Source organism: Ptychodera flava, chromosome 1 (assembly GCF_041260155.1).
Source record: "Ptychodera flava strain L36383 chromosome 1, AS_Pfla_20210202, whole genome shotgun sequence".
Lineage (NCBI taxonomy): Eukaryota > Metazoa > Hemichordata > Enteropneusta > Ptychoderidae > Ptychodera > Ptychodera flava.
This window is the reverse complement of record NC_091928.1, coordinates 24,951,475-24,979,047: the sequence shown is the minus strand read 5'-3', so window position 1 is coordinate 24,979,047 and position 27,573 is coordinate 24,951,475. Positions and strand designations below refer to the sequence as shown.

Sequence of the window (27,573 nt, the reverse complement as noted above, 5' to 3'; positions counted from 1 at the left end):
CATATTGACCACGGTTATTTCATAGAACAACATGGTCCCCTAGTTATCATCGATAAAACATTGAAATTGCCTTGCTGTGGAAAGATCAGGCAATGGCGTTTCAATATTCCATTGAAAGATGGAACATCAGTCACCGTACATCCGGGAATTTACCGTCGGGAAAGCAATGATGAGTTTACCCTTATTGGACAAAATAATATCACTCTAGAAAAGACAATATCTGATGAAATAGTCAATAACATTTCGCAGGAGGATATGCTTACATTTCAACCTGGATACTTTATAGGTAAGTTTCATTGTCTTTCATGAAAATGTCTTTCGGCCGGAGTGAAAACATTTTTCCTTGTTTCTTGGGGGGGGGCTAAGTACAAAGGCGGCGAGTGATTATTTTATATTTTCTTATGAACCAGCAACGTCTTTCACTTTCGAGGAGCAGACTAGCTGCCATAATAACTACTGCTTCCCTGTTTTTAAGATCATCAATATTTACTCCGTCAGATTGTAAATTCTCAATGCAATCCTATATTTTTTTCTTACTTTTAAATCTATTATTTTATCACTTTACTTTGATGTCAATTTTCATTTATCATCAAATGGACTGAAAATCTAATCCAAGACAGCGTACACACAAAGGAAAAATGTTGCAAGGGCAACGAAGCTGATACAATCATTTCGGTTGCGATAAATTCACTCCGTTGGAAATGAAAAGCAAAGTTCCAGAAAAGAATTACACATTTTCTATTTTTAATGTCGCCCGTATAGATGTAATGATTGTTTTAAAAGAATCACAGCCTTGGGTCGATTTCACCCACAATTTTCGGAAATACATTTTTTTGCAAAAAATTCGCTTGATAAATATTTATCAGATAAACGACAACATTTAATTTCTATTGTGTCGTGTGGTGTACCAGCATTTCGAATAAACGTAGTATAAGCCAAACACGCATTGGGTTATCGAGGCTATAACGACAGAATATTTGCCTACATATTCCCTACAGGCTTGTATTCTGAATCTTCATTCTACCTCTTGGGCACGAAGGATGGCTGTTACACTAACTGTACCCAGTGTTCGATGAACAATATCATGTACGCGGCGACATCTAAAGAACTAGCGGTTGGTGAAAGAATTACAGTTCGTAATGTTGAAGGCGTGATTCGACTGCCCGTAGAAGTTAAACTCAATCATGTAAGTTTAACAACATATCAAAATCTGATATGTGGGAACTCGTCAACGGTAACAAATTACCAATTAGCCCCGTTGCAATGTATTGTTAATGGGAATACAGAGAAAGTTATGCATCTTCGTTTTAATCTATACAATGAATAAAACTACGATTTTAGATTAGGCTCTTGGGAGGCCAACACAACGAGTACGGGCCTAGTTTGAATCTTGACTATCGCGAAGAAAGTCTAAAAGATATGGTGAACAGCATCGAACAATATAATTGAGAGCCAGAGATTTAATAATATTCTAAAAGCTCATACTTATTTTGTTACCTATAGTAAGCTTACCATAAACAAAGAATGAAAGCCAAAAGAAAATTACGTTACACCAAATGTATCGTTAGTTCATAAGAAATACACTCCATTGTTCCGTGCAAATAAAAGATAACACGGAGAAAAAATATCACTCGCAACGTCCGAAAATGTGTGGTTGAATTTTGTAGATAAAGGTTCATCAAAAAGAGCCTTTGATATGTTGTCTTCAGATTGCGACAAGGAAGAATGTTCGGGCTGTGGATCTCCTCGTATTCTTACGGACGCCACTGGATCCATATTCAGTACCAACTTCCTGACGGGAGACGGGCAATACTACCCGGAGAGTTACTGCGTGTGGACCATTATTGCGCCAGTCGGTCGATATATCCACCTGAACTTTCACTCCTTTGAGTGCCCGGACGCACGTACGGTGACCAGATAAGCTGTACCAGTTACCTAGCATTTTACAACGGCACAGAAGAGAACGATGATCAACGGCTTGGTCAGTTTTGTGGGTCTCAGATACCACTTCTTTCATCTACCTCCAACGAGTTGACTGTAGTGTTTTCAACTGATAGAGTGGGTGATGGAAGAGGGTTCAATGCAACCTACTACACGACAGGTAAGGAATATTTTCCTTGCGTCAGCAGATAGTATAAAACGATTCAATTAAAGACACTAAATCTTTTGGCTGACTACCTGAATGGCTGCCCGTTACCAGCGAGTGAAACAAATGTAAAACAGGGGTAGGTTTAATGCCAACTGCCAAACACTGAAGTAACTCCTACTAGTTGAAAAAAACATTTCCCGTGGTACCTGATGCAGTATGTATGGGCAGTAAGTGAACTTCATGGGCACTCGCCCAGGTAAGACACTGGGCGTTATTCTCGTGTTCCTTTTGCTTGTACGACAGTGGCAGTGTTGCAAATTGTGGACTGTCAAATGTGTGAATGCAGTGTATCTAAGTGTCCATGCATGCATTGACATTCTGACATAGAGGGAAAGAGGGTTCGCCGCCACCTACAATATTAGCTAGATTATGGAGGGCGCTAGTTATGGTTTGTTCAAGATGGCAAAATTATGAATGTCCTTGCTCAGTGCATTTCTTTTGCAATGTTATGTTGATGGAAGTATGTACGCTCAATTTAGCGCTTTTGCTATCTTGTAGATGCCTACATCTGAATCAAGAAAATGCTCATCTTGTTTACGTTAGCTGTGACACAGTCCAAACATTGAATTTGCCCTTACTAAATTTTATACATTTATCAGTATATCAACATGCATGTTGTCCATTTGAAGTTTACTGTTGGTTTGGTCAGAGTTATCGACCCTGTACAAGAACTGTACACTAAATCACGAAAGGCCGTGATGTCGACTGTTCCTCAACACTTTGGCTGCATTCACTCCTTCTATCATAGAGTCTTACATCTACATATGTTTAATCATTTCAGGCTGTATGTTGTCAGAGTGTGGACATGACACACACCTCCATTCAGAGTGTGGATACATACATTCCCTTGGCTATCCATTTCCATACCCACCTGAGTCAAAATGCAGTTGGAATATCCAGGTGGCGGACGGTGAAGTTATTCACTTGGAATTCCTGGATTTCAATGTCGGTGACTCGGATACCACCTGTAGCAGTGATTTTGTACGAGTGTCCGAGGCCAACAGATCCAGTACAATCTGCGGATATGATAACCCTCGATATTTCATATCGGCTACTTCACAAGTGCACATAGAATTTCAAGGGGGACAAACTGGAGCGGGAGGTTATACAGGTTTTTTGGCCAAGTACTCTGCTGTTCCGTATCAGCTACAAATCCCTGACGAGAGCCAGGAGGATCAACGTAAGTGGTGATTTAAACGTGCCATTATCGTATGGGACAAAGTTCAGCATGCACACGCAATCTCTCTTTGTCTCTCTCTCTGCCTCTCTCACTGTCTCTCTGTCTGTCTGTCTGTCTGTCTCTCTCTCAAACTTTAAAACAAAACTCCATCACAACTACTAAAAAGCGGTGGCCACTCGTTAATGCAAACCTACATACTATAATTAGCACACCTTTTATCAAAATGGACATTATTTTAATCTTAACCTATTTGTGTCAGTCTAACGAGAGAATCGCGTTTTGAAAAAGCAAGTAGTGTAAGTTAAGTTGTAATTTCTCCTTGATGTCACAGAGTACTGTCATCAACCTGTTTGTCTCATTCTTTTGTTACAGCTTCGGTTAGTTGCAAGTTTTTGACGTTTTTTCCATTACTTTTCCTCTGTTTGTAAACTACAAAATTCTAGTTCTACTGCCATAATTATGTCGAAATGCCTATGTGTAATCCCCTAAATTATAGTGCTGACTGTATTAAAGTGCAGACAGACTACGATTCATTTCAAGGTAGAATTCACCTTTGGGGCAGATATTCAGACTCTCGATATTTTCACAACAGTTTTTTTGGGGGGTATTTTTGGTTTTTTTTTTCTGATATACTATTTGCGTGAGCTCGTTTCTTAAGCTCTGTGAGTGAATAACGTTTTGAACGTCTTATATCTGAGACAATCCAAAATTTAGGGATTTTTTGGTAAGTTATTAAGGAATGGCAGCCATTTTGAATTTCAAATATCGGTAGATTCAAGGCAGTTTGTTTATCTGGTGCTAACAGTTGCATCCTGCATATATTGCAAATTTTGAAAGAAAATGGTTAAGGAAAGTTTGACCAAAAGTGTGTCTTTCACTTTTGTGGCCCATATTACCTAAATATGATACTGCACATTGTAAACAAACTGTTCTGTTCTATGGCTCATACTTTATGTCATAGCCTCCACATATGTTAGTTTGTCCTCTGTATCAAGTTGGTGGAAAACCTTTGGTTGTATTTTAGACTACGAGTGTGAACACTTTTGGACTCAGTTTGGAAAAGACTGCTACAGGCTCAGTCGGGAGGAGACGGGACTGACATGGAACCAAGCCGAAGGTAGATGTCGCCAAGTTGGCGCCAATCTGGTCAGCATTCTGAACCGCGAAGAGTCGAACTTTATTATTTATTCACTGTCAAGGGATTGGTTACATGGCGACAGCAAAACTTACATCGGTAAGAATTAACCGATTATTGAGTTTGAAGGCACATGTAAGATCTTTTAATCCGTAGATTATTTTCAGTAATTCTTACACCGTGAAATTCCTTTCTGTCATTACGTACACTATCAAAGGATAGGTTCAAGATATAGATTAAAATTCTTTAAATAGAGAATTGGTAGAATTCTTGAGTGCCCAACTTATGCACCAGGCAGTCACTATTCTCAAGACAGATCTTTACGCAACCATTTTCCGAAAAGTATGATATTAACTTATGTGCAGCAGGCAGATCAAATTATGAAAGTTGTACCATGTGTTTCTCACCACTGAATGATACACCTTATTTTAGGTAGTATGCGCCTTGGAGACACATATTATGACCCTAAAACTTATTGGGGCTCATTTTGAAATTCACGGAGTTACAAGTAAACGGCACCTTGGTACATTATGCGCTATTTATTTTTGTTTTCTAAACCTCGATTTCGTATGCTGGAAGCATGACATTCTTGAGTGTATTTCAGAGTATTTTATTGGCTGTTTAGGTTTGTCAGACGTAGTCCAAAGTGGTAAATATCGATGGACAGATGGAAATCCAATGAGTTATTCCGACTGGTATGTACATTTGCAGAACCTTACTATCTTCAATTGATAATCATACCTTGTCCCAGTTCTTAAGTCCAAGTTGGAAGACCCGCCTCTCCCCAACGCTGTGTCGCCCACGGCCGGCTTCGGCGGGCCACAATGTGTATCTCCCGACGAACCTCTGACAATTGCTGTGGTTTCCTGGTTCCCATTGTCTCGAGTAGAGTGCATGAAACACTGGACCTGATAAAAATCATAATTAATAATTTCGAGGCAGTCATTTCAAAATACGTCAAAGTGAAATTGAGTAATTAAACAAGGTTCTTTGACTCTATAATTCGTCTTACATTTCTGCAGATTTAAAACATAAAAAGATAAAATGCGGTTCAGAGACAGATATTCGGACTCTCAAACTTTTACAACACTATTTTGGCCTACCGCTTATATGGGCTCATGTTGAAGCTTATTGTGTAAACAAAATTTCCATTGGGATAGCTATGTTAAAATAAGGAATTTTATTTTCCATCATAGACATAACACAGGCATGAGGCCATTCACAATTTCGAACATCGTTAACGGCAGCAATAACCACCAACGCAAAATAGAAACTAGAACACGTAGTTTTGTAAGAGGACTACAAATGTAATAAAACTATCCTGAAAGTCATCACAAGCGATTCCGTTATTAAGAGCATTTAACTGTTTGTTTGTTTGATAGGGCAAAGGCCAGATATGATGACGATTACAACCAACCGGATGGCGCTAGATTCGAAGCGTGTTCTGTGATTGATATGGTTGATTTCCATCGCACCGATCAGTGGCATGATGTTTCGTGTGGTTTAAATACAGTTAAACAGTTTATTTGTAAGAAACCCGCCGCGGTTTCCGGAGAACCAGAAAGTGACTCGTATGTCGGTGTATCCCACTATGGCAAGTATTAATTTTCTTACTTTTGATAACCGTGGTTTTCGTTGTAATAATTGTATGCATTTAAAATTTTTCAAACATAAAAAGGTCACTTGATATGCCTACATTTATCTAATCGCAAATTTGAATAATCATTTTCCGTTTGCTTATTCATTCAGTTCAATAGAACTTTATTTATCCCAAACACGGGCAATTAAAAGCATGGCTCAAATACAACATCAAAAATATATAAAAATAATTTACAAAATGGTAGGAGACGCAGGACTATATAAAAAAGTCTAGAAATCATTTAAAAGCCGCACAGCGGTTGGAATGAATGACAACTTGTGCCGGTTTGACCTGCAAGCCGGGTATCTCAAACGCCGACCAGAGGGAAGTGTGTCGAGCTCTGCTGATAAAATATGATCACTAGACAAAAGAATTGAGCGGGCTTTCCTGAGTACTTGCTGATTATGAAACGTAGAAAGACTTCTCTGGGGTATACCAATTAGTTTTGAGCTAAGTGAAACAATTCTATGAAGTGAAGTTTTGTTTTTAACAGACAAATTTTGATACCAACAAATGAATGAAAATGCAATAACGCTTTCAATGTAAGATTTATAAAAATGAGATAAAATTTGTCTATCAACCATGAATGAACGCAGTCTCCTTAAACAGTACAATCTTTGCTGCCCCTTCTTCAAGATAGCATCGGTGTTATGATCCCATTTCAATTTGTTGTCAAATATTGAACCAAGGTATGTATACTTCGAAACAATCTCGACTTCTTGATCGTGAACAATGGACGTGGGAGGGTTGCGTTCTTGCGTCCTAAAATCAATTATCATTTCCTTAGTTTTCTTAACATTTAAGTTTAGATACCAGTTATCACACCACTCAACAAACTCGCTAAGAGCGGGACCATGATGACATTCTGATCTCAGTAGAAGTAAAAGCAGAGCACTATCGCCAGCAAACTTAACAAGATGGTTACCTTCATGTGTACTTCTACAATCGTCAGTATAAAGGATATACAACAGAGGAGACAGAACGCAACCCTGAGGAGAACCTGTATTTGTTTGAATGAAACTTGACAAAAGACCATTGACAAACACTCTTTGTGATCTACAATGTATTTGTTAGAAAGTCAATAATTCAAAGAACAAGTTTTTCTGCGAGGATGTGGGGTTGGATTGTGTTGAAAGCACTGGAGAAATCTGTGAAAAGGATTCTTGCATGAGCACCTGTTTTTTCTAAGAGTTTGTAAAGTGTATTGAGAATGAAACGCTTAGCATCTTCAAAACCTTTTCCCGGTCGATATGCAAATTGTAGGGGGTCTAGTTGTTGTCAACCTTTGTCAGAATAATGGACTTAATTATTTTCTCAAATATTTTCATTACCAGAATGTAAGAGCAACAGGTCGAAAATCATTGGGTTCTTTAGGGCTAGCTTTCTTTGGGACTGGTACAGAAAATTTTTCCATATGGCGGGAATACTAACTGTATCAATACTAACTGTATTAACTGTATTATGTGCCTATCCTCAACTTTCAACCATGGTAGTAACTTTTTGCAATGCATCATAAAGGTAATTCATTTCATTGTCAGAAATCGAAGATTTCTTAGCAAAACAATGCAAGAATTTTCGGAATGATATAAGGTCTGGTGAAATGCCCATGTTGCAAAATCACAGAAATACAGTTGATGGTCTATAAAACAGTTACATTCATTTCTTTTTTCGTTTAGCGCGCGTGATTATGAAATATGGCAAAAGAAAAATGCAATGTGGGCGTGTCCCCCGAGCCTCTCCAGTCGACTTTTTTCGGCTTTCCGAAGTTTGCCCGACGCCGTATCTCATAACGGGAAGTAAAGTATTTCACACCTCCGTAAGCTCCCCACGGGGGGTAACTTCTAGGGTTTCCGCTTACATGATCAGGACAGTGTCCTCCTTCACTATGGGAAGACGTTGTTCTTTTGGTGGCTGTGACAGCGGCAAGAACATGAACGGCTCAACTGTAAACTTTTTCAAGTTCCCGTCAAGTGTTGAGTGTTTGAACCATAATGTGCTTGTCTCTTCTGGTTCGTACGATCGGCCACGGTCCCTCGGCTGAGCCTGCCTCGCTACTCGCTACACAGAAGGTTGGGACCGCAATGAAATCAACTGCATGAACACCAACACTGAACGTTGTGACTGCCATTAAAATGCACTAGTCTACAACACGGAACGTCGGGACCGCAATGCAAATCGACAGTAACTTAAAACGTAAATGGGACCGTGATTAAAATGCACTACAACTACAACACGGAAGGTTGGGACCGCGATGCAAATCAGCTGCATGAACAGCAACACTGAACGTTGAGACTACCATTAAAACGAACAACAACACGGAACGTAGAGATCGCGATACAAATCATGGAGGTAGAGTCCTCCATGATACAAATCGACAGCAACACGGAACGCGTCGTTGGGACGGCAATTAATAAATTGAAGAACAACGGGGAATACCGGACCACGAGGACCGCGATGCAAATCGACCGCAACATGGAATGTTTAAGACCTTGAATAAATGCACAACACAGAAATCTAGACCGCAATGTAAATCAACTGCAACACCGAACCTTGTTGCCTCGATTAAAATGCGTATGTCTGCTATGTATAGCAAAAGTTTCAATTCTCGCGAGCGAGCGTTCCTATGCCTGCTGTACACTAGACAAAACGACGTCAAATTTATCGCGAGGGCTTGATTGCATGTGTCCAAGTTTCAATTCTGGCGAGAGCCATTTATGCATGCTGTACACTAGACTAAATGACGTAAAATCTCTCGCGAGACTTGGCTCGATTGCAAATACGTCACAGATGGCCAACCATGATCCCCGCTGTGGGCGTAACCTGAGTGTCGCAAAATGACCCCATGAAAGCCGCGCACAGAAATATCAAAAAAATTAACACTTGCGCGTACTTTTAGGTTGCAATGCTGTTGTGAGTGTAATAGTATTGACCCCCTGGAAGATATTCATTCACACCAACGGGACCATTTCACCAAACCTTTAAATAAACGACAGATTACCAGAATATTTTATAATACGGGTGTCATACAAAACTCTGTTACTTGACATTAATGGCAGGACTACAAGCAAAGACAAAACCCATCGTCAATACACCTTATGAATGTAAATACATGTACGTATATGTTCATTAAATGTCTGTGACGTAATTTTTCACAGCTTGTAAAGATTCTTCTTGGGGAAGACACGAAAACATTTGTTTCAAACTAGAACAAAGAAACATTGGAGCAGAGGAACAGTGCTCAAATCTCAACATTGATTTTAAGGATATAAACCGACAAGAACTACAGACTATATCCTACTATCTCAACCACGTCTGGTCTATAAACGTAACTGGGTATATACTGCTTGTGAAAGATATCGCGGTAAACGATGATGTCTTCGAACTGATCGGAGGTGACTGTGCAACCGCCGCAGACAACAAGACCGGATGTTACATCGGTGTCAACAAAGATAAGCAAATCGCTGACGTCGACAATTCCAGAGCATGTATGGGCATGGATGCATCTCATCGGACAGTTGGATTAATGGATTGTGACGAGGAAATTGCTTTAGAGATGTGTATGACACAGGCATCAGGTAACCGTTGTTTTCTTAATTCCATTTTCGTACTAGGTATTAGTTAACACGGCGGATCGTGTGAAAGACTCGTTTAAGTTGTTTTTTCTTTGAAATCGCATCGTTTGTAAATGATATACGAGAAACTAACAGTTTTTTTCCATCTTTAGTACATTTTCCTGTATAATATGTAGAGTATATGTGTTATATTTTTCTCAGGTGTTATCATGTAATGTCTTTTAACAGAGCACATTGATTTAACATTCAATGCCTGTGTTGGTCGCGACTATCTTGATTTAACTCCGCAGTAATTGTACTTATTTGCAGTGACGACACACACGTGCGGCGTCGAGGCGTTTGAATGTGCAGACAATGAGTGCATTCATCCTGTTTATGTATGCGATGGAAACTCTGATTGTACCAATGGCTCTGATGAGAAAGGATGCAGTAAGTGAAGATAGACCTCCTCTACTTTAGTTGATAAAAATGTGAAATATGCAAGAAGTAAGAAGAAACTAAAGAATCACCATCCTAAACCTTTAGTTAATTTTGTAAAATTTTTCTTTGGGCTGTTTTTTTTTTCTCATTACTTCGAAATTGGTGGCGCTTTATCACGTGCTACTTGAATACTGACAATGCACAATGGTGTTATTGATGGCTATTCATATTTGTTCTGCAGATATGACGGTAGCTTGCCCAACGAATACCTTCCAATGTCAAAATGGAAAGTGTGTGTCGATGACGTTTTACTGTGATTTCATCGACCACTGTGGCGACAACAGTGATGAAGAAAATTGTGGTAATGTATGGTAGTGTTCACTCAGTGTGTGTTCTATTAAAAAAGATAACAATCGAAAAACATCAATATTTATATTCTTTGTCATCATAATGACAGTTTCTACACGATTTCATGGCGTTTGTACACTATTCACTGCTACAACCTCTAAAACTAGTGCCATTCTTGATCCTCTTCCAAACCTCAGGAATTGCTAAAGAAAATTGTCCGAAAGCATTTTCGTCACGTAGCGCTTAGGTAAATTACACATAAGTCGTGTGTTCCTATTCCATTGAGACGATATTAGTGGGGTTCTGCGAGGTTAACGGGCAAGGAAATGCAATTCATGATCAAAGTACATATTTTTTTTCCAGTGTATCCAAACTGCACAGTGGATCATTTCAAATGTGACAACAACCAATGTGTGGATAAGTCAAAGCATTGCGATCTTATGGAGGACTGTTACGATGGATCTGATGAAAAGTATTGCGGTAATGTCATACCATACGATTTCTTAACTTTGAGCTTGAATAAACACTACTCATGGATAATCAATACGTGTCCAAAAGAATTGTAGTCACGTAGCGCTTGGGTAAATTACACATAACTCGTGTATTCCCCGTTCCATTGAGACGCAATGAAACGGGTTCTACGAAGTCGACGGGCAATGCAATGCAATTTATGATTAATTACTAAGTATGAATGTAAGGGTAAAACCACGCGCCTGTGTATTTTACCTCTTGCTGGCACATTTTCCAAATATTAACATACATTAATCGGACAGTCGAAACTTTTAAAGAAAACTCATACAGACTGATATTATGCTGCGATACTAACAGTTTCTCTAATTACCAAAACTGAAGTGGAAGGTAGACAAATATTTAGACTCTCATTATATTATATTATATCATCATGACAACTTTTCCCCACACAGACTTAGACGGGGTGGCTGTGACCAATCTTGAATGAAATTGGTCTTAGCCACCCCGTCTATTAAAATTCATGAGTTTACTTTTCTTGTGTACGTACATACCTATATCAGATGGAAATCTGAGGATTTGCGATTACATCAGGTTGAGAACCCCCCATACGAGAGCAATGAATTAAAATTACTCTTTACAAAGCATGCGGACAAATTTGTTGGTTCCACACATGTCACTTACTCTTTACAAAGCATGACAAATTAGTTGGTTCCACACATGTCACTACAAATACAACACTAACGTTCATTGGAAAGGGACAATTTGAAGCCGCCTATTAAAGCTCGTGCCCGTGTGCAGTGATATGTTCGTCGGTAACGCTGTGAATGAAACATGCACACAGCGGCCCACACAACATCGTAAGCTTACTATCGTGGTATTTGTACGTGCGTGGTACGTCCGTGATCGTATTTGAGTGCATAAGTTACCGCAGGCTACCACTACCAGTAACTCGCGGTTACTTGAAAAGCCGAGGGAAGCCTAAACTGAATTTTCCTGTAAACGTTTTAATTTTTCTTAAGGATGATAAATACCTTTTAGACACTTTCAGATTTTTATTTTTTTCTCAATTGAACATGTCCCAAACCCCAATAAAGTATACATTTTCTGAAAGCCCTGATATAGAGCTATCCGACCAAGCACAGTGCACGGTCATTATTTGCATAAGAGTCACGTGACAAGCGTTTTGCTGAACCTTCCAAAAACCGGTTTTCCCGGCCTTATGCGAACACGCTGCAAGATTTCCGGTTGGAATTTCTTCATTGACAAGCCTTGACAATATCCTTCAAAACCGTGTCTGCGATTTTTTCTCGGAGGCTCCATTCAAATTATATGACGTGATAATTAAAATTCCTTGAAAAGCACCTTCGTCCAACACCTTTAAGAGCGCATTAAAAAATAACAAAGGCATATAAAGGAAATCCCAGACACGGATTTTGAGTTCATTATGTTTCCAATGGACGGTGTGAATTTCAAGCAGCTAGTGTTTGTGAGCGCGAATTGACGAGGTGCCAAAGAAGGGTACTTCATTCACACATCGAATTCGAGAAAAACGCAAAAAACATGTTTTGATACTTCTACGCTACGGCATTTGATAATTAGACGTGCACGAGCCTCAACACGGCATACTTTGTTACCAAGTGATGATGTCGGCCGGGAATGACAGTTGTTCAGAGAAAAAAGTCCCAGGAAAATAAAATAAATCGCGGAAAACTACCAATTTTCGGAGCCTTAAGTGTCGACACATCGCCACAGCGAATGGCTTCAGTGGGAAAAACAATGACGTCAGCAGTCATAACTGATAGCGGGCGTGTCCTGAATTCATATGCAGATAAGCTTGTTTGTGTTCCCCAGATCACACTCCCCTCACTAGACTTGGTTCAAGTCTGTGATTTGTGAATGTTTGAGTGGAGTGAGAACGCAATGATTTGTATTTTGCTCTCATGTGAAACGCGCGCGTGAGTGGACGCGATGAGTAGGGTGAACGCGATGAGTGGAGTGAACGCTATACAGCGGAGTTTCACCCGGAATCACAGGTGAATCCGGCAGAAACTAACTCACTACTGCGCAGACGTGACGCATTCAAACGCTGGGAAAACCTGGCGTGAGCTTCCAAATTCCGGATAGGTTTGTACGAAATAGGAGAGACACAAGAGAAACTATTATAAATGATTTATTTTTTTTAAATTCACCGACTTGAACCAAGTCTATCCCCTCACAAGCTATATAGACATTGCAGAACCGTAGACTTGATAGCGTACTATCGCACTAATTGCAAAGTTAATTCTAGGACGCGCCGTTGCGCAATAAAATCTCGAATGGCCCTCATTTCTACGTTTGACGCGCCACTAAGGGCGCAACATTATATGAATGGGTCGATCACGCAGAGTTCACGTAGTTCATACATTCGCGCGCGATCGCGTAGCTCCCCCGAAGGTCATTACCTCAGTCATAGTGTGACATGTAAAACGATTCAGTTACCTATCAACCTTTGCAATTAAATACCCACTACAGCATATATGGTAGTACATAGGAAGCTGGGTAGAAAGGACTGATGTAGGGGCAACGGTGTATTGGAGCCGTACGCATGTGGCATGGCCGATGAATATAAAACAACGGCACTGGCCGCTGCGTAAAGGTGGAAAGCTAGTCGACACTCGGATTTTTAACGCCGGTATAGTTGATGAACCCAGGATGATCGGGCAGTCCCTTAAATTGAAGCGTTTGCAACGTCTACCGTCCATACAAACGAAACGTTGAACACTGCAAGGAAAACATCCATGATCGTTTTGAAGAGCAACACATTTTAGGTCGGACACATCTCGTTTTCCAGAGTAGCCAGGTCTTTGCATAGAACAACACCGCTGTGTAAAACCCTTTGGCCAGAACCAATGATCGTAAATTTGCTAATACATACGAGTTATGTTTAAAAGTTGATGTATCGATCACTTTATTTAGGTCGTACGGGTTACAGTGTCGTGCTATATCAGTGTATGAGTAGCCTAATTGTCGATGCGTGCAAATCGAGGGCCACTCTCGGAGAAATCCTACCGGTGCGCTAAGCTTTGATCATGATCGTTTCCACAGTCAAAATCACAGTCCTTAGCAATTTGTACAGTTGTTCAAGTCCGACATATCAATAATTCATCACATAAGTTACGTAAACAATTGAATCAAACCAAACGGTTTGCTGTTGCCATTATTGGGCCTGTTGCGTACGTACAAGGGACAACTTTGCAGTAGGCTTGGTTAGTTACGGGGCGCCCGATCTCTAGTATTCTCCTTTTCTTGACTTGATAGACTATTGTATTTTCTGCAGAAAATTCAAGGTTTTTACATGTGTGATGATGATGGCCCCCGATTTTCTAAAATGGCCCCCTTGGGACAGGAGTTGGGGCCAACAGTGGCCCGTTGTTTTTAAATCCTAGAATGAACACTGTGTAATTGTTTATCTAACATTGCGAAAAAGACGTCAACCACCGTAAAGCGGCGTGTGCAGGCTCCGACCAACCCTAAGCAAAGAGTGATAAAACGTCGCACTGCTGAGAAATCGTCGTTGACACGATGTCTTGACCACACTAAGAAAAATGACTTGCTCTCTGGTGTAGACTATGTCTGGAACTGTACGAATACTTGTTTATTGGACTAGGCTTCGACAAACATTTAATTACGGTTTATTGTTTACAGACGGAAGTAATCCTGGTGTTTGGAGAAGTCACAGCACGTCATTATGTAAATTAGCTAGTGCAACGCAACGTTGTGTCACTCAAGATGGATTATGGAAATAGCAATGCAAATGTGTCCACAATGTTTACAAAAGCTCCCCGATTTAACCGGGATAGCCACGTGCATTTGTTTTGATTTTTAAAAATCGTGAATTACACGGAAACCATTCCTTATCTTGAACTGGCGACACATCTCAATTCTGGGTCTTACTTCAAGGCGTATTCTCAGAGAATTTTGAAAATTTGACAGAAAAATGAACGATTTGGTATTTATCATCCTTAAAGTACATCACAGCAACTGGACTGCGAGTCTCCTCTTTGAAAATACATTCGCATTTACTCAATAAAATATATAGGTGAGTGACAAGGTTTTGAGAGGGTGTGCTACGTGCAACGTAGAAGAAGCTGCCCCAAGGCACCGTGTAATTTGTCTACTGTTTGCAAGCTGGTTTATCGCGATTCTTTGGGCACGCGACATGTTTTGTTTCCTTGTTTGAAAGGGTATCTCTAGAAGTGCGAGTTTAGCAGCTTCAGATAGCTTTCAGGTTTTTGTATTTTGTGCTGTTCGTAAAATGTGACTACGCTACATCATGAGACACAAACAATCGCAAAACAACCAATTCAAAGAAAAGTCAAATTGGACTCCACGAACAGCAAAAACTACAAAAACCTGAAAGCTATCTGAAGCTGCTTAACTCTCACTTCTAGAGATACCCTTTCAAACAAGGAAACAAAACATGTCGCGTGCCCAAAGAATCGCGATAAACTAGCTTGCAAACAATAGACAAATTACCATAAAAAACCCTTCGACAAGGGTCGGGTTTTCGTCTTTGTCAACACAAAAGATTACGTACACGAACGCCAAAGGCAATTACGCAACACTAAGTATTATACACAACTAGCCAGTGACGACACAGAACAAACAGTAAACAAAGTACACGAACTATTAAACAAAATGTACGAGTACAAACACATTGATCATGATACTTGTAAGTATCTTGATCCAGAAAACATAAAATCCGTACCCCGCAGTGGTACTTATTGCCTAAAAATTCACAAACCTCGGCAAAAATCTAAAAGACTCACTAATCAAAACAAAATTTACTGAAGTAAAGAAACATAGAACAAACAAACTGAACCACCAAACGGACTCACAACGAGACCCAAACGTTAATATACTTGCCTCGCTACTCGACGAGCAAGACCACTAAAATGCATTAAAATAATTTTTCACAAACACAAAAGAAAGAATCTTCACTGCGACTGATGAGAAACACACTCGGGTTTCGAAACGCAAGCGTCAAAGGCCACTCTATCAACTTGTAACACAATAGGTCCGGCTGTGTCTCGCCATAAGCTTTCCCACACAAACAATACATTACCGTACACACTAATCCAAACTTCCCTACAAATATCCGAGGCGAAACAAACATTTTTATTAAGACAAACAATCGGGTTAGAATGTAGGAACACATTTTTGAAACGAATCAAACACAAACTCGACAAAAAAACATTTTTGGATAGTTAGGTGGGGAGCCTCTTTCACACTTTTTACAATGAAACTTTTAATTTTAATTGTTTTCAAAGTCAACTATCCAAGAATTTTAAGAGGGGTTATCAAAAAGGCCAGAACAGCCAATTTTGACCAATCGGGTTCAAGAACCCGGGAAAGGTGTTAAAAGTGTGCGATAGATGTGTTTACGACATAAACATTACGAACCGTAGGATTAAGATAGGTATGAATAATCCAAACTGCCCAGTTTCTGTGTGGGGAAAAGTTGGAATGATGCTGCCAATGTCCATTCTGATTGGACGAGAGCTTATTCCACCGATGCTAAAATACTGATTTAGCACTGATAGTGGTGGTAAACGGGCCCCTAAACCAGCATTTTCGAAAATTGCCCGGTCGGTGCATTTGAACGTACTATCTAATCAATCCAAAGACCCTCGAGAAAAAACCGAAACAGTCCACTTTGTTTCAAAGACCGGAGACCGGATTTTGATACACAGATAAAGTGTGGGTCTGTAACTCACCTCTTGGTGTAAATAAGTTGGGATACATGATGAAAAACAGCTCTGAAGCAGCACATTCGGGGTGTGATGCACACAAATTAGAGCGACATAGCGCACCGTGAACTTTGTTTGATATTACGGGAGTCGAGACGCGATATATCCTACCGCTCTTTAAAATGAAAATAGTATTCATTCATACACAAATAAATTGACACTTCCTCACAGTAACGGTATGTCAGATATTCTTTACCAAAGTGTGGGCTGTAACAGATTAGGTGTCCTAACAATGTAGACCAAAAGTTCAAAATAACAATTGGATGACTCCTGGCGACTGAGACGAAAGTTGACATCAAATGCAACGAGCAGTGTCAGCGTCCAGCTCTCCCTGCATCTGGTAACACACTCTACACAAATGTTCATCACAGTTGTAGTCATCGCAAGTCTGGATCATTTCAAAACTGCTTATTTTCTGGTACAATTAACGTCAAAATTACCCATCAAAAATAGATCTTGTAACTTCACTGTGACACCTCAGGTGCAGCCAACGAACAATGCACTTTTAAAGGGGTCTTTACTATGACAAGATATATTGTGCACGACAAGTAATGTGAACTGACTAATTTTAAGTCATGAGGGTAATTAATTAGCTGTTCATAATTTGCCCTCCCACTGAAAACTTTTCGACTTGCCCTCCCTGTGATGAAAAAGTCTGTCCGTGAAAAAAATTCCCTGAAAACACCATGGCTCAACTTTCCCTGACCCTTTTAAAAGTAGCTCCCCCTCTCCTTGTTTTTCGCAAAGCCCTGTCCCCGGACAAGCAACCGATATCTGCCCTGCCCGACAAAAAAACTAAAATTTGCTCCCCTGCCACCTAAAAAAAATTCCCCTGCCAAAGCAAAATTATAATTTCCCCTGCCCTCAAACATTGCATCTGGAATAGCTTTTCGATGAATGGCTCCTTTGGCTGCACCTGACACCTCTGAATGTCGCGACGGTCGACGTATATCGTATACGCGTATGTGGTACAGAATGAGACAAATCTATTTTGAGTATGCCAAATAGCCAGGACTATTGTTCTTATGTAAATTTACGAAAATAATTGTTACTTTTTTTCTTTTGATTTGAATTCTTAACCCATTTTCTGTGTGACCGCAGCAAGTATTTTTTTGACAAGTATAGTGTTCGTGTTGCATGCGACATGCGATATGAACGTAATGCGGTTTATCGTACGATACTGTGTGACTGTACGTAATCCAAAATATAAAATGCTTGCCAAATATAAAAATGCTCGGTCTCCGGCGCAGAATTTCAGACGTTCGATCTCCCAGACGTCCGTTTCTGCATTTGGGGCTTAGAGTGATGAAAATACCCAAGTAAGACAACAAAGACACACAAGCAAGTTGATAATATATAATAGTAATAACCCCCGGATCGGCGAGTGCACAAGACCACTAATTCATTTCCCATAGGCCACCACAGTAGCGTTGAGCTCGATTTTCCTATTTTAAAACATTCAGCGGCACGAATCCTCTTAACAGGTGTTAGGTCAATGTCAGCTTGACTACTGATTGATTTTTCGTGTGGGCAAGTCCACGGAAATTTTGAGATAGCGATGAAAATAGCGCCCTCGGTGGTGTTTTGACAATTTCAGGCTTATTGTTATGATCTCTACTAGCCTAGAACTCCTCATATTACCACGAAATGCTTCAGCCATTATTCACAACAGTCTGCATTTTGATTCAGGCAGAAAAATATCTTTTCAAAAATTCTTGACGTTAAAGTTCAAACTAACAACATCCATGCAGATATCAAAACTTCAAGGTCTGCACTATTTTTCTTCCGAACTATCTTCGTTGGTAACGAACCCGGAAGTGAATTAGTGATCTTGTGCCAATATGGCACAAGACCACTAATTCATTTCCCATAGGCCACCACAGTAGCGTTGAGCTCCATTTTCCTATTTTAAAACATTCAGCGGCACGAATCCTCTAAACAGGTGTTAGGTCAATGTCAGCTTGACTACTGATTAATTTTTCGTGTGGGCAAGTCCGAGGAAATTTTGAGATAGCGATGAAAATAGCGCCCTCAGTGGTGTTTTTGACAAATTTCAGGCTTATTGTTATGATCTCTACTAGCCCTAGAACTCCTCATATTACCACGAAATGCTTCAGCCATTATTCACAACAGTCTGCATTTTGATTCAGGCAGAAAAATATCTTTTCAAAAATTCTTGACGTTAAAGTTCAAACTAAACAAGCATCCATGCAGATATCAAAACTTCAGGTCTGCACTATTTTTCTTCCGAACTATCTTCGCGGGTAACGAACCCGGAAGTGAATTAGTGATCTTGTGCCATATGTCGCGCATTGTACCAAAATCGAGTGTATACCCGACTGCGGCGGGGGTTATTGCTTAATTATTCGTGTTTTTTCTGCCACTTTTGGGGCTCATTTGAAGCCCATTGAGTAACAGAAGTATTAACCAGCATATTTTTATGAGAATCGCAAATGTTATTTTTCCCGAACGAGTTAATACGGGTATGCCTCCGTTTTGAACTTCGAATACCTGGAAATATTTGGTAACTAGCCTCTCTAATACTGAATTTTACACAATGAACTCTGGTTGTGTTCTTTGATTTCGAAATGGAATGTCTTCAAGTTCTACATAGAAAGTTTGCGCGTTTGGCCGTAATAAATTCACTTTTACGATATCACTTAGCTACCTTTATTTATTATTCAACCTTTACAGATGTGTGTAAGGGATTCCAATGTTACTACGTTGACTGTATACCCGAACATGCGAAGTGCGACGGAAAGTTAGATTGCGGAGGCAACGAACGGGAGGACGAAACGGATTGTGACTACGTTGGTACTCTATCTAGCTCATTGGAAGACGTCGAAATGCCAATTCAGAGTTGCAGTGTTGAAGAATTCAGATGCCTTAATGGTCCATGCGTGAACCGCAAGTGGATGTGTATCTACGATTTTGATCAGTATGGCTATCAAAGGGGATGTCGTGACGTCACCCATCTCAGGAATTGTGGTATGCTTTCGATGACCCTTTAGTAACTCATTATTTATTGATCTAGTAATTTATTAAATTATTTATATATTAAATATGTATTCTAATTATTTATTATTTTATTTTATGGGATCTATTTATTAATTTGATTTATTTAATTATTTATTTATTTATTTATTTATTTGGTTTGTATGTTTGTTTGTTTGTTTGTTGTACTTTTGGGTTACTCATCAGATTATATAAGGAGGCATTAAAAGCTCTATAACTTCTACTCTTGATTTATCTTCCATAATTGTCGTTGTGTTTTTTTCATTTGCATCAAATTTTATCAAAATATCGCCTGTTTTTAATTTTTCAGAACAACTTATACGGGCGTAACTCTCAACGTTATACATTGACTATAATTTCTTTGCAAGTGTTAAATTTCATATTTCTGACAAAGTATTAAGTTCAAGGCCGGCACTTTGCATTCGAGAATAATTAAAATAATAACAAGGGAAAACTTTATTAAAATTGCATTAAGGTATGCCGCTATTGTCCATAACTGTCTTCTTCACAACGAAAGAAGAACATATGATTTGGAGCAAAGCGAACGTCTAGAAAAATAAATTGCCTATCTATCTTTACCATTGTTTTTCAGAACTTTTCAATTGTCGTGATGATATGTTTAAGTGTCCTGATGCCTACTGTATACCGCTCCATAGGCGATGTGATGGTATTTTTGACTGTCCACGAGGCTCTGATGAAGAGAACTGTGTAAGTGATTTAAGTTGAAGTGCAAATCACGATATCGTTTGAATGGTGTCATTAGGGAGACCGATTTCCGTCGACCAAAATACCACAAATTATTTAATGCAATCGTGTCAACTTTTCCAGTGTGAGATTCCTTATTTTTCCTGTGAGACGAAAATCAGTAGTTGATTTACTGTTTCATTCCGGAAAGAGATTAGAATTCTTGCAATCTTTGCTGGAGCGTACATTTAACTTTCTGGTTGCAGTTTTATACTTCTTTCTTGTTGAAACCTTCTACTCGTAATACCTATTGAATATCAAATGGTTCTTTTGTTATAATTCATGCACCCATATATTAAGTTCTATCGATGAAAATAGATGAATTTTCCGAGAGATGAACTGCAACAAAGTAAGTTATTTTACGACTATAACGAATGGAATTTGATAAACGTCAGACGTCATCTAAAAGAGAGCAAGATGCGCGGAAATTGATGATGTAGTAATCATCTTATTATTCCATCATCTTAGCCATTATAACCTTTTCAAAATACACAGTCGCATAAGCCTTAACGAGTTTGTTTTCCTCTATGAACGCAGGAGTTTACCAGTGTCCAGGACATTATCGTTGTCATAGAGAGCAAAACTGTGTACCCGTATCTCAGAAATGCGATGGCGTCAAACAGTGTCGGCACGGGGATGATGAGCTGCTATGTGGTAAGGTGCTGTCACTTTGTCATGTCGAAGGAAAGGGCCGGAGTAGGCCGGACAAGCCTAGTATAGTCTTTTTCAAATAAGAGCAGCGCAGATGCTCACACCCCCAATCGGATGAGATTCCTGTACACTTCAATGTCACAAAATGTTTCAATTTTCCATTACAAATGTGACATGTCCCCTTTTCTTTCAGGTCTTATCTGCCCCTCGGAGTGTACTTGTCATGGATCTGTTATTGATTGTGCATACCAGTCGATGAGTTCCTTTCCATTGTTTAATGGCCAGGACATCAAGAAACTGTGAGTCTCCATACCCTTGCACCGTTCTTCTAGGCAACATTAATCAAGTTATTGTTACTTCATTAATTACCTCAACCCCTTTGTCGATGGATCAATTTTGACTCGTTATTTTCGTGAAATAATCAGCCTAACTTAATTTTTTGTTAAAATCGATAGCGCAAGAGGGAGATAATTGTGTACATACTATTTCAACAACTGTGCTCATGGCGTGTTACAACCAACGAATCTGATCTTTAAAGAAAAGTTGCATCATTAAATTATCATACATTCAGATGTTCTGTCTTTTTCCACCAGGAACATGACCGGAAACGACGTAGATGTTACGCAAGTCGATTTCCGCTATTTTCAATTACTGGGAGAACTGTAAGTAGTGAATAGTATACCTATTACATTTCTATTTTATCCCCATGTTTTCAGATCACCATAATTTCGAATCACCTTGCCTTCAAATGTGTGTTTTAGGATAACATTTTCTTTCAAATCATCATCTTCAAGTTTTCAAATCACCATATAAACTGAATTCACCATATCACCATGTTTTCAAATCATCGTGTTTTCGAATCATCAGGTTTTCAAATCACCTGTTTTCAAATAACCATATTTTGATCTAGCCAAGTTGTCAAATCACCAGGATTTCAGATCACTATATTTTCAAGTTACCATGTGTTAAAGTCACCATGTTTTCAAATGACATGTTTTAAGTCACAATTTCAATTATTATTTCTTGTTTAATCTACTGGCTGTGAATTACTCCAGCCAAAGCCTAACACTGCACTAATTTGCCCCAAAACGGAAGTGATTTTTATGTGTAATATGCAAGTTGTGTCTTTCTAAACTTTTTTTCAGAGATCTTTCAAATAATTCAATAACTGAGATACGCCCAAGACAATTTGAATTCCTGAAAAACCTGTACTTGTTGTAAGTATGCCCATTAATAGGTAGCATAACATTTCCACTTCTGAAAAGCTGACATTAGCTAAATGAGTAATTATTAATTGACAAAAATGATAACGTTTTAGGACATTTTCATCACTTTTCAGCTTTATCAAATAGGTGCATACTGTCATTGCTTTCCCTATAATATGTTGAAGTAAACAGTATAAGCATGGCAACCTGTTTCTAGCTCTGTTATTGTCAACATACAAAATCTTATCCATACTGTACAGACACACAGACTATGTTAGAAAGTTGAATCCACTTATATATCGAAGTATACAGATGTCCTCGTGGGAAATTACAGTGCTCAATGCAAAAGCAGAGCGTTATAAATAATTAACAGATTACTTCAAGTACAAAGTAATGAAATCTATTACTTAAGTTTCATGCATCTTGCAATCCTCAGATACAGTGAAAGGATTACTAGCTCGACACTCTTACATATATGATTGGGACGAACCATTCTATTTGTAGGTAGTGTTAAAATTCGATAAATAATATTTGTTTTGGTGGCGACATTTTGAAACCAACTCAGAGCGTTTGTTTAACAGTGTAGATTTGTCAGCATTGATAATGTGCAGCTTTTCTGATATACAAAGATTACATCGTTTGTTCATGTTAGAGTAGCTCAATGCTTTATCAATGATTGACCATGAAATGTCAAAGTCTTGTCCCTTATTTCTTAAGTTCCATACAAATTTTGACAACTCGGTGTCGTTTTTGTATCTCTCGTTACGGAACGATTTCATGTGATTAGTGTAGCGCGTCTTGAAGGTGTTATCAGTGAGGCCGATATAAACCCTCTCTTCTCCGTTGTTCTCCGTTGATACTTTGGCCTTGTACACCACGCCTTTGACTTGACAGTTACCCTTCGAGGGTCATGCCGACTTAACCCTGCAATTGCAATCAGCTGGTTGATCCTTATGCTGTTTTCCGGTGATTACCCTCTTGTTGTGCGATTTGATTATACTTGCCATATTCCTCATACAGCTACAGCTCACTTTAATTGTGTTTCTGTTGAAGATCTTGTGAAGTTTAGACCTTTGAAAGTTTATCGACCAGTTGAGAATATTCCCTTTGGAAAATATTATCGACAAGTTGGAGAAATTTCCTGCCGATGTTTGTTTCCACGTTCTTGCTGAAAGGGGGGTTGAACCACGTGATATGACGCTTCCTGTTATTGCTTCTCCTCGCTGATTGGTTGGTCTTGGTGAATTCAATTTGTTCGGTGTAACCGCTTGCTTTTAGCGCTGTATTGTATTGCCCTTTGTATTTATCAAAGATGCCCTTATCACTAGATATTGTTGAGATGCGTTTGCTTATTGCATCAGGTATGTGTTTAATAATAGCTGGCGGGTGATTAGACTGCTTATGGACATACATTGTTCGGTCGTTTGGTTTACGATACGGGTAGAACTTGCCGTCGTTCAGATTAAATGTCACATCCAAGAAGTTTGTAATCTTCTGGTTTGTCTCGATCGTGATTTTCAGGCCAATGTCACGAAATATCTTTGTGATTTCCTTTCTGATCTTATCCGCCTTGCTGGCCGTGATATTTTTGAGTACACCAAGCCCGTCATCCCGGTATAAGCCGATATGATTCTTATCATACTTTTTGGCGAGTGTGTTAAGTATATACAGACCCACCAGTTCGCATATTTCAGCACCATCGAAGCTGCCCATCGCCACATCGAATAAATCCTTATTCTCTCTTTTAATCCAGGGTGTTATGTCGTCAAAAAGGAGGGTCTTCCTCGAGTGCATTATGATATCAACCACTTCATCAGAAATTGAAGTATATTCTCTCGCAAAATCAATCGATTTACGCAAGAGATCTTCTGAGATAGATGGATAGAAGTTGACGATGTCAAATGTAATGAATCTACATTTTGATTACCTTGTATCCCCTTGAGCCAGTCAATGACAGCTGATGAATTCCTCCATTGGATCACACACGTAATCTAATATCATTGTTGATTGTGTCAAGTATTGTTTACTTACTTTGCCCATCTCGCTCTTGGTCGGATTAATAAGTCTACATTTTGAGCTGCTCATGAAGTTGTCTTTGAAGTCTTTTAATGTAATGAAGGCCTGAAGCTTAGCAAGTGTGTCCATCCTTTCTGCAATATTGAATTCACTTGCTATTTCCTTCGCCTCGCTATTAATTTCGTTGTAAACACTGTCGTTCGCTAACTTGATGACTTTGTTATGTTGTCACGTAACATCTTCTGATAACAATCAGCACTAACCTTGTAGAAGTTACGTGTCTTGTCGGCAGGGACAAAAATCTTCCCCGATTTCTTGATTTCGCGGATGTCAGATTTGAGTTTACTTTGGAAGTTGTCATTCACTTTCCTGAATTTGATATTTTCCACCAAGTTTAACACAGCCTCCTAAAAGGGTCTCAATTCTTCGACCTGCGGTGGTTGCTTTCTCGATCTAAATCCATATTTGCCATCAAAATTCCGCTGGTCGTCACTATCGTCCTTCTTGTTCTTGTTAATATAAGCCCACCTAATATTTCCAAAAAAGCTGTCAACCATCGCAATAAACTGTATCATGTAGGCTTTGATCGATGGCATTGGTATGCTCTTCATAGAGTAGTCGAAGCTAATTCTCTCCATACTTGATGTAGATCCCAGGTAGACAAGAGTGCTCAACCAATAAAATTAGGAGCCCGTAATATCGAAGTATACAGTTGAGTTTTTGTCCCTGCCGACGAGACACGTAACTTCTACAAGGTTAGTGCTGATTGTTATCAGAAGATGTTACGTGACAACATAACAAAGTCATACAAGTTAGCTAACGACAGCGTTTACGACGAAATTAATAGTGAGGCGAAGGAAATAGCAAATGAACTCAATATTGCAGATAGGATGGACACACTCGCTAAGCGCCAGGCCTTCATTACATTGAAAGACCACAAAGACAACTTCATGAACAATCCAACATGTAGACTTATTAACCCGACCAAAAGCGAGATGGGCAAAGTAAGTAAACAATTACTTGACGCAATCAACAATGATATTAGATTACGTACGTGTGTGAACCAATGGAGGAATTCATCAGCTGTCATTGACTGGTTCAAGGGGATACGAGGTAAATCAAAATGTAGATTCATTACATTTGACATCGTCAACTTCTATCCATCTATCTCAGAAGATCTCTTGCGTAAATCGATTGATTTTGCGAGAGAATATACTTCAATTTCTGATGAAGTGGTTGATATCATAATGCACTCGAGGAAGACCCTCCTTTTTGACGACATAACACCCTGGATTAAAAGAGAGAATAAGGAATAACGATTTATTCGATGTAGCGATGGGCAGCTTCGATGGTGCTGAAATATGCGAATGGTGGGTCTGTATATACTTAACACACTCGCCAAAAAGTATGATAAGAATCATATCGGCTTATACCGGGATGACGGGCTTGGTGTACTCAAAAATATCACGGCCAGCAAGGCGGATAAGATCAGAAAGGAAATCACAAAGATATTTCGTGACATTGGCCTGAAAATCACGATCGAGACAAACCAGAAGATTACAAACTTCTTGGATGTGACATTTAATCTGAACGACGGCAAGTTCTACCCGTATCGTAAACCAAACGACCAAACAATGTATGTCCATAAGCAGTCTAATCACCCGCCGACTATTATTAATCACATACCTGATGCAATAAGCAAACGCATCTCAACAATATCTAGTGATAAGGGCATCTTTGATAAATACAAAGGGCGATACAATACAGCGCTAAAAGCAAGCGGTTACACCGAACAAATTGAATTCACCAAGACCAACCAATCAGCGAGGAGAAGCAATAACAGGAAGCGTCATATCACGTGGTTCAACCCCCCTTTCAGCAAGAACGTGGAAACTAACATCGGCAGGAAATTTCTCCAACTTGTCGATAAATATTTTCCAAAGGGGTCTAAACTACACAAGATCTTCAACAGAAACACAATTAAAGTGAGCTATAGCTGTATGAAGAATATGGCAAGTATAATCAAATCGCACAATAAGAGGGTAATCACCGGAAAACAGCGTAAGGATCAACCAGCTGATTGCAATTGCAGGGTTAAGTCGGCATGCCCCTCGAAGGGTAACTGTCAAGTCAAAGGCGTGGTGTACAAGGCCAAAGTATCAACGGAGACAACGAGAAGAGAGGGTTTATATCGGCCTCACTGATAACACCTTCAAGACGCGCTACACTAATCACATGAAATCGTTCCGTAACGAGAGATACAAGAACGATACCGAGTTGTCAAAATTTGTATGGAACTTAACAAATAAGGGACAAGATTTGACATTTCATGGTCAATGATTGATAAAGCATTGAGCTACTCTAACATGAACAAACGATGTAATCTTTGTATATCAGAAAAGCTGCACATTATCAATGCTGACAAATCTACACTGTTAAACAAACGCTCTGAGTTGGTTTCAAAATGTCGCCACCAAAACAAATATTATTTATCGAATTTTAACACTACCTACAAATAGAATGGTTCCTCCCAATCATATATGTAAGAGTGTCGGGCTAGTAATCCTTTCACTCTATCTGAGGATTGCAAGATGCATGAAACTTGAGTAATAGATTTCATTACTTTGTACTTGAAGTAATCTGTTTATTTATTTATATATATATATATATATATATATATATATATATATATATATATATATATATATATATATATATATTGTTAAATACTTAGAAGGAGAACAAGACAGAATACATAACAAACAGAACATAAAATGTTAAGATACATTATTTACATACCACGAAAGGTTAATGAGAAGGACATGAAGATGTATTTCCTAGTTTATGTTGCTATGGATTAATCTAAATTTACGTCACATCCATCTAAGATTTTCCCTTGTGGATAATTTCGCATGTGGTGTTATAGTAATGATGTTAGAGAGAATTATCGGCAATTGTGTGGCTCAATCTACAATTCTTCTTTGGTGTAAATTTGGAATATCAAGACGTGATTTATGGGTTAATCATCACGAGCGACCATACCAACGTTGATTTCAATTAACCACTTTTGCCAACTCTGTCCTTAATTTTTATGAATTTTAGAAACCTTGGAGCTAACAGAATACGTACTATCGAAGCAAATACATTTTACGGACTGCAAAATCTTCGAGTGCTGTAAGTATAGAGTCGATTAGATCGTGTCGTTCTCAATAAATTTACATCTTAGCCTAGAGTTAAAG

At 39.1% G+C, this 27,573-nt stretch overlaps 2 protein-coding genes across 2 annotated transcripts in view; both read left to right on the top strand.

The window, feature by feature from the left end:
• Positions 1-27,573, top strand: part of LOC139143661 (low-density lipoprotein receptor-like) — a 150,127-nt gene that overhangs the window by 58,055 nt on the left and 64,499 nt on the right. The window lies entirely within an intron of this gene.
• On the top strand, positions 1,085-27,512 carry LOC139146023 (uncharacterized). The gene is made up of 17 exons (XM_070717502.1): positions 1,085-1,186; positions 2,032-2,101; positions 2,931-3,329; positions 4,354-4,563; positions 5,090-5,159; positions 5,847-6,058; positions 9,259-9,678; positions 9,985-10,104; positions 10,337-10,456; positions 10,807-10,923; positions 19,398-19,691; positions 20,311-20,430; positions 21,000-21,116; positions 21,307-21,412; positions 21,707-21,775; positions 22,259-22,330; positions 27,437-27,512. Exons 1-17 carry the CDS (start codon positions 1,085-1,087, stop codon positions 27,510-27,512), a joined length of 2,694 nt encoding a protein of 897 aa, XP_070573603.1.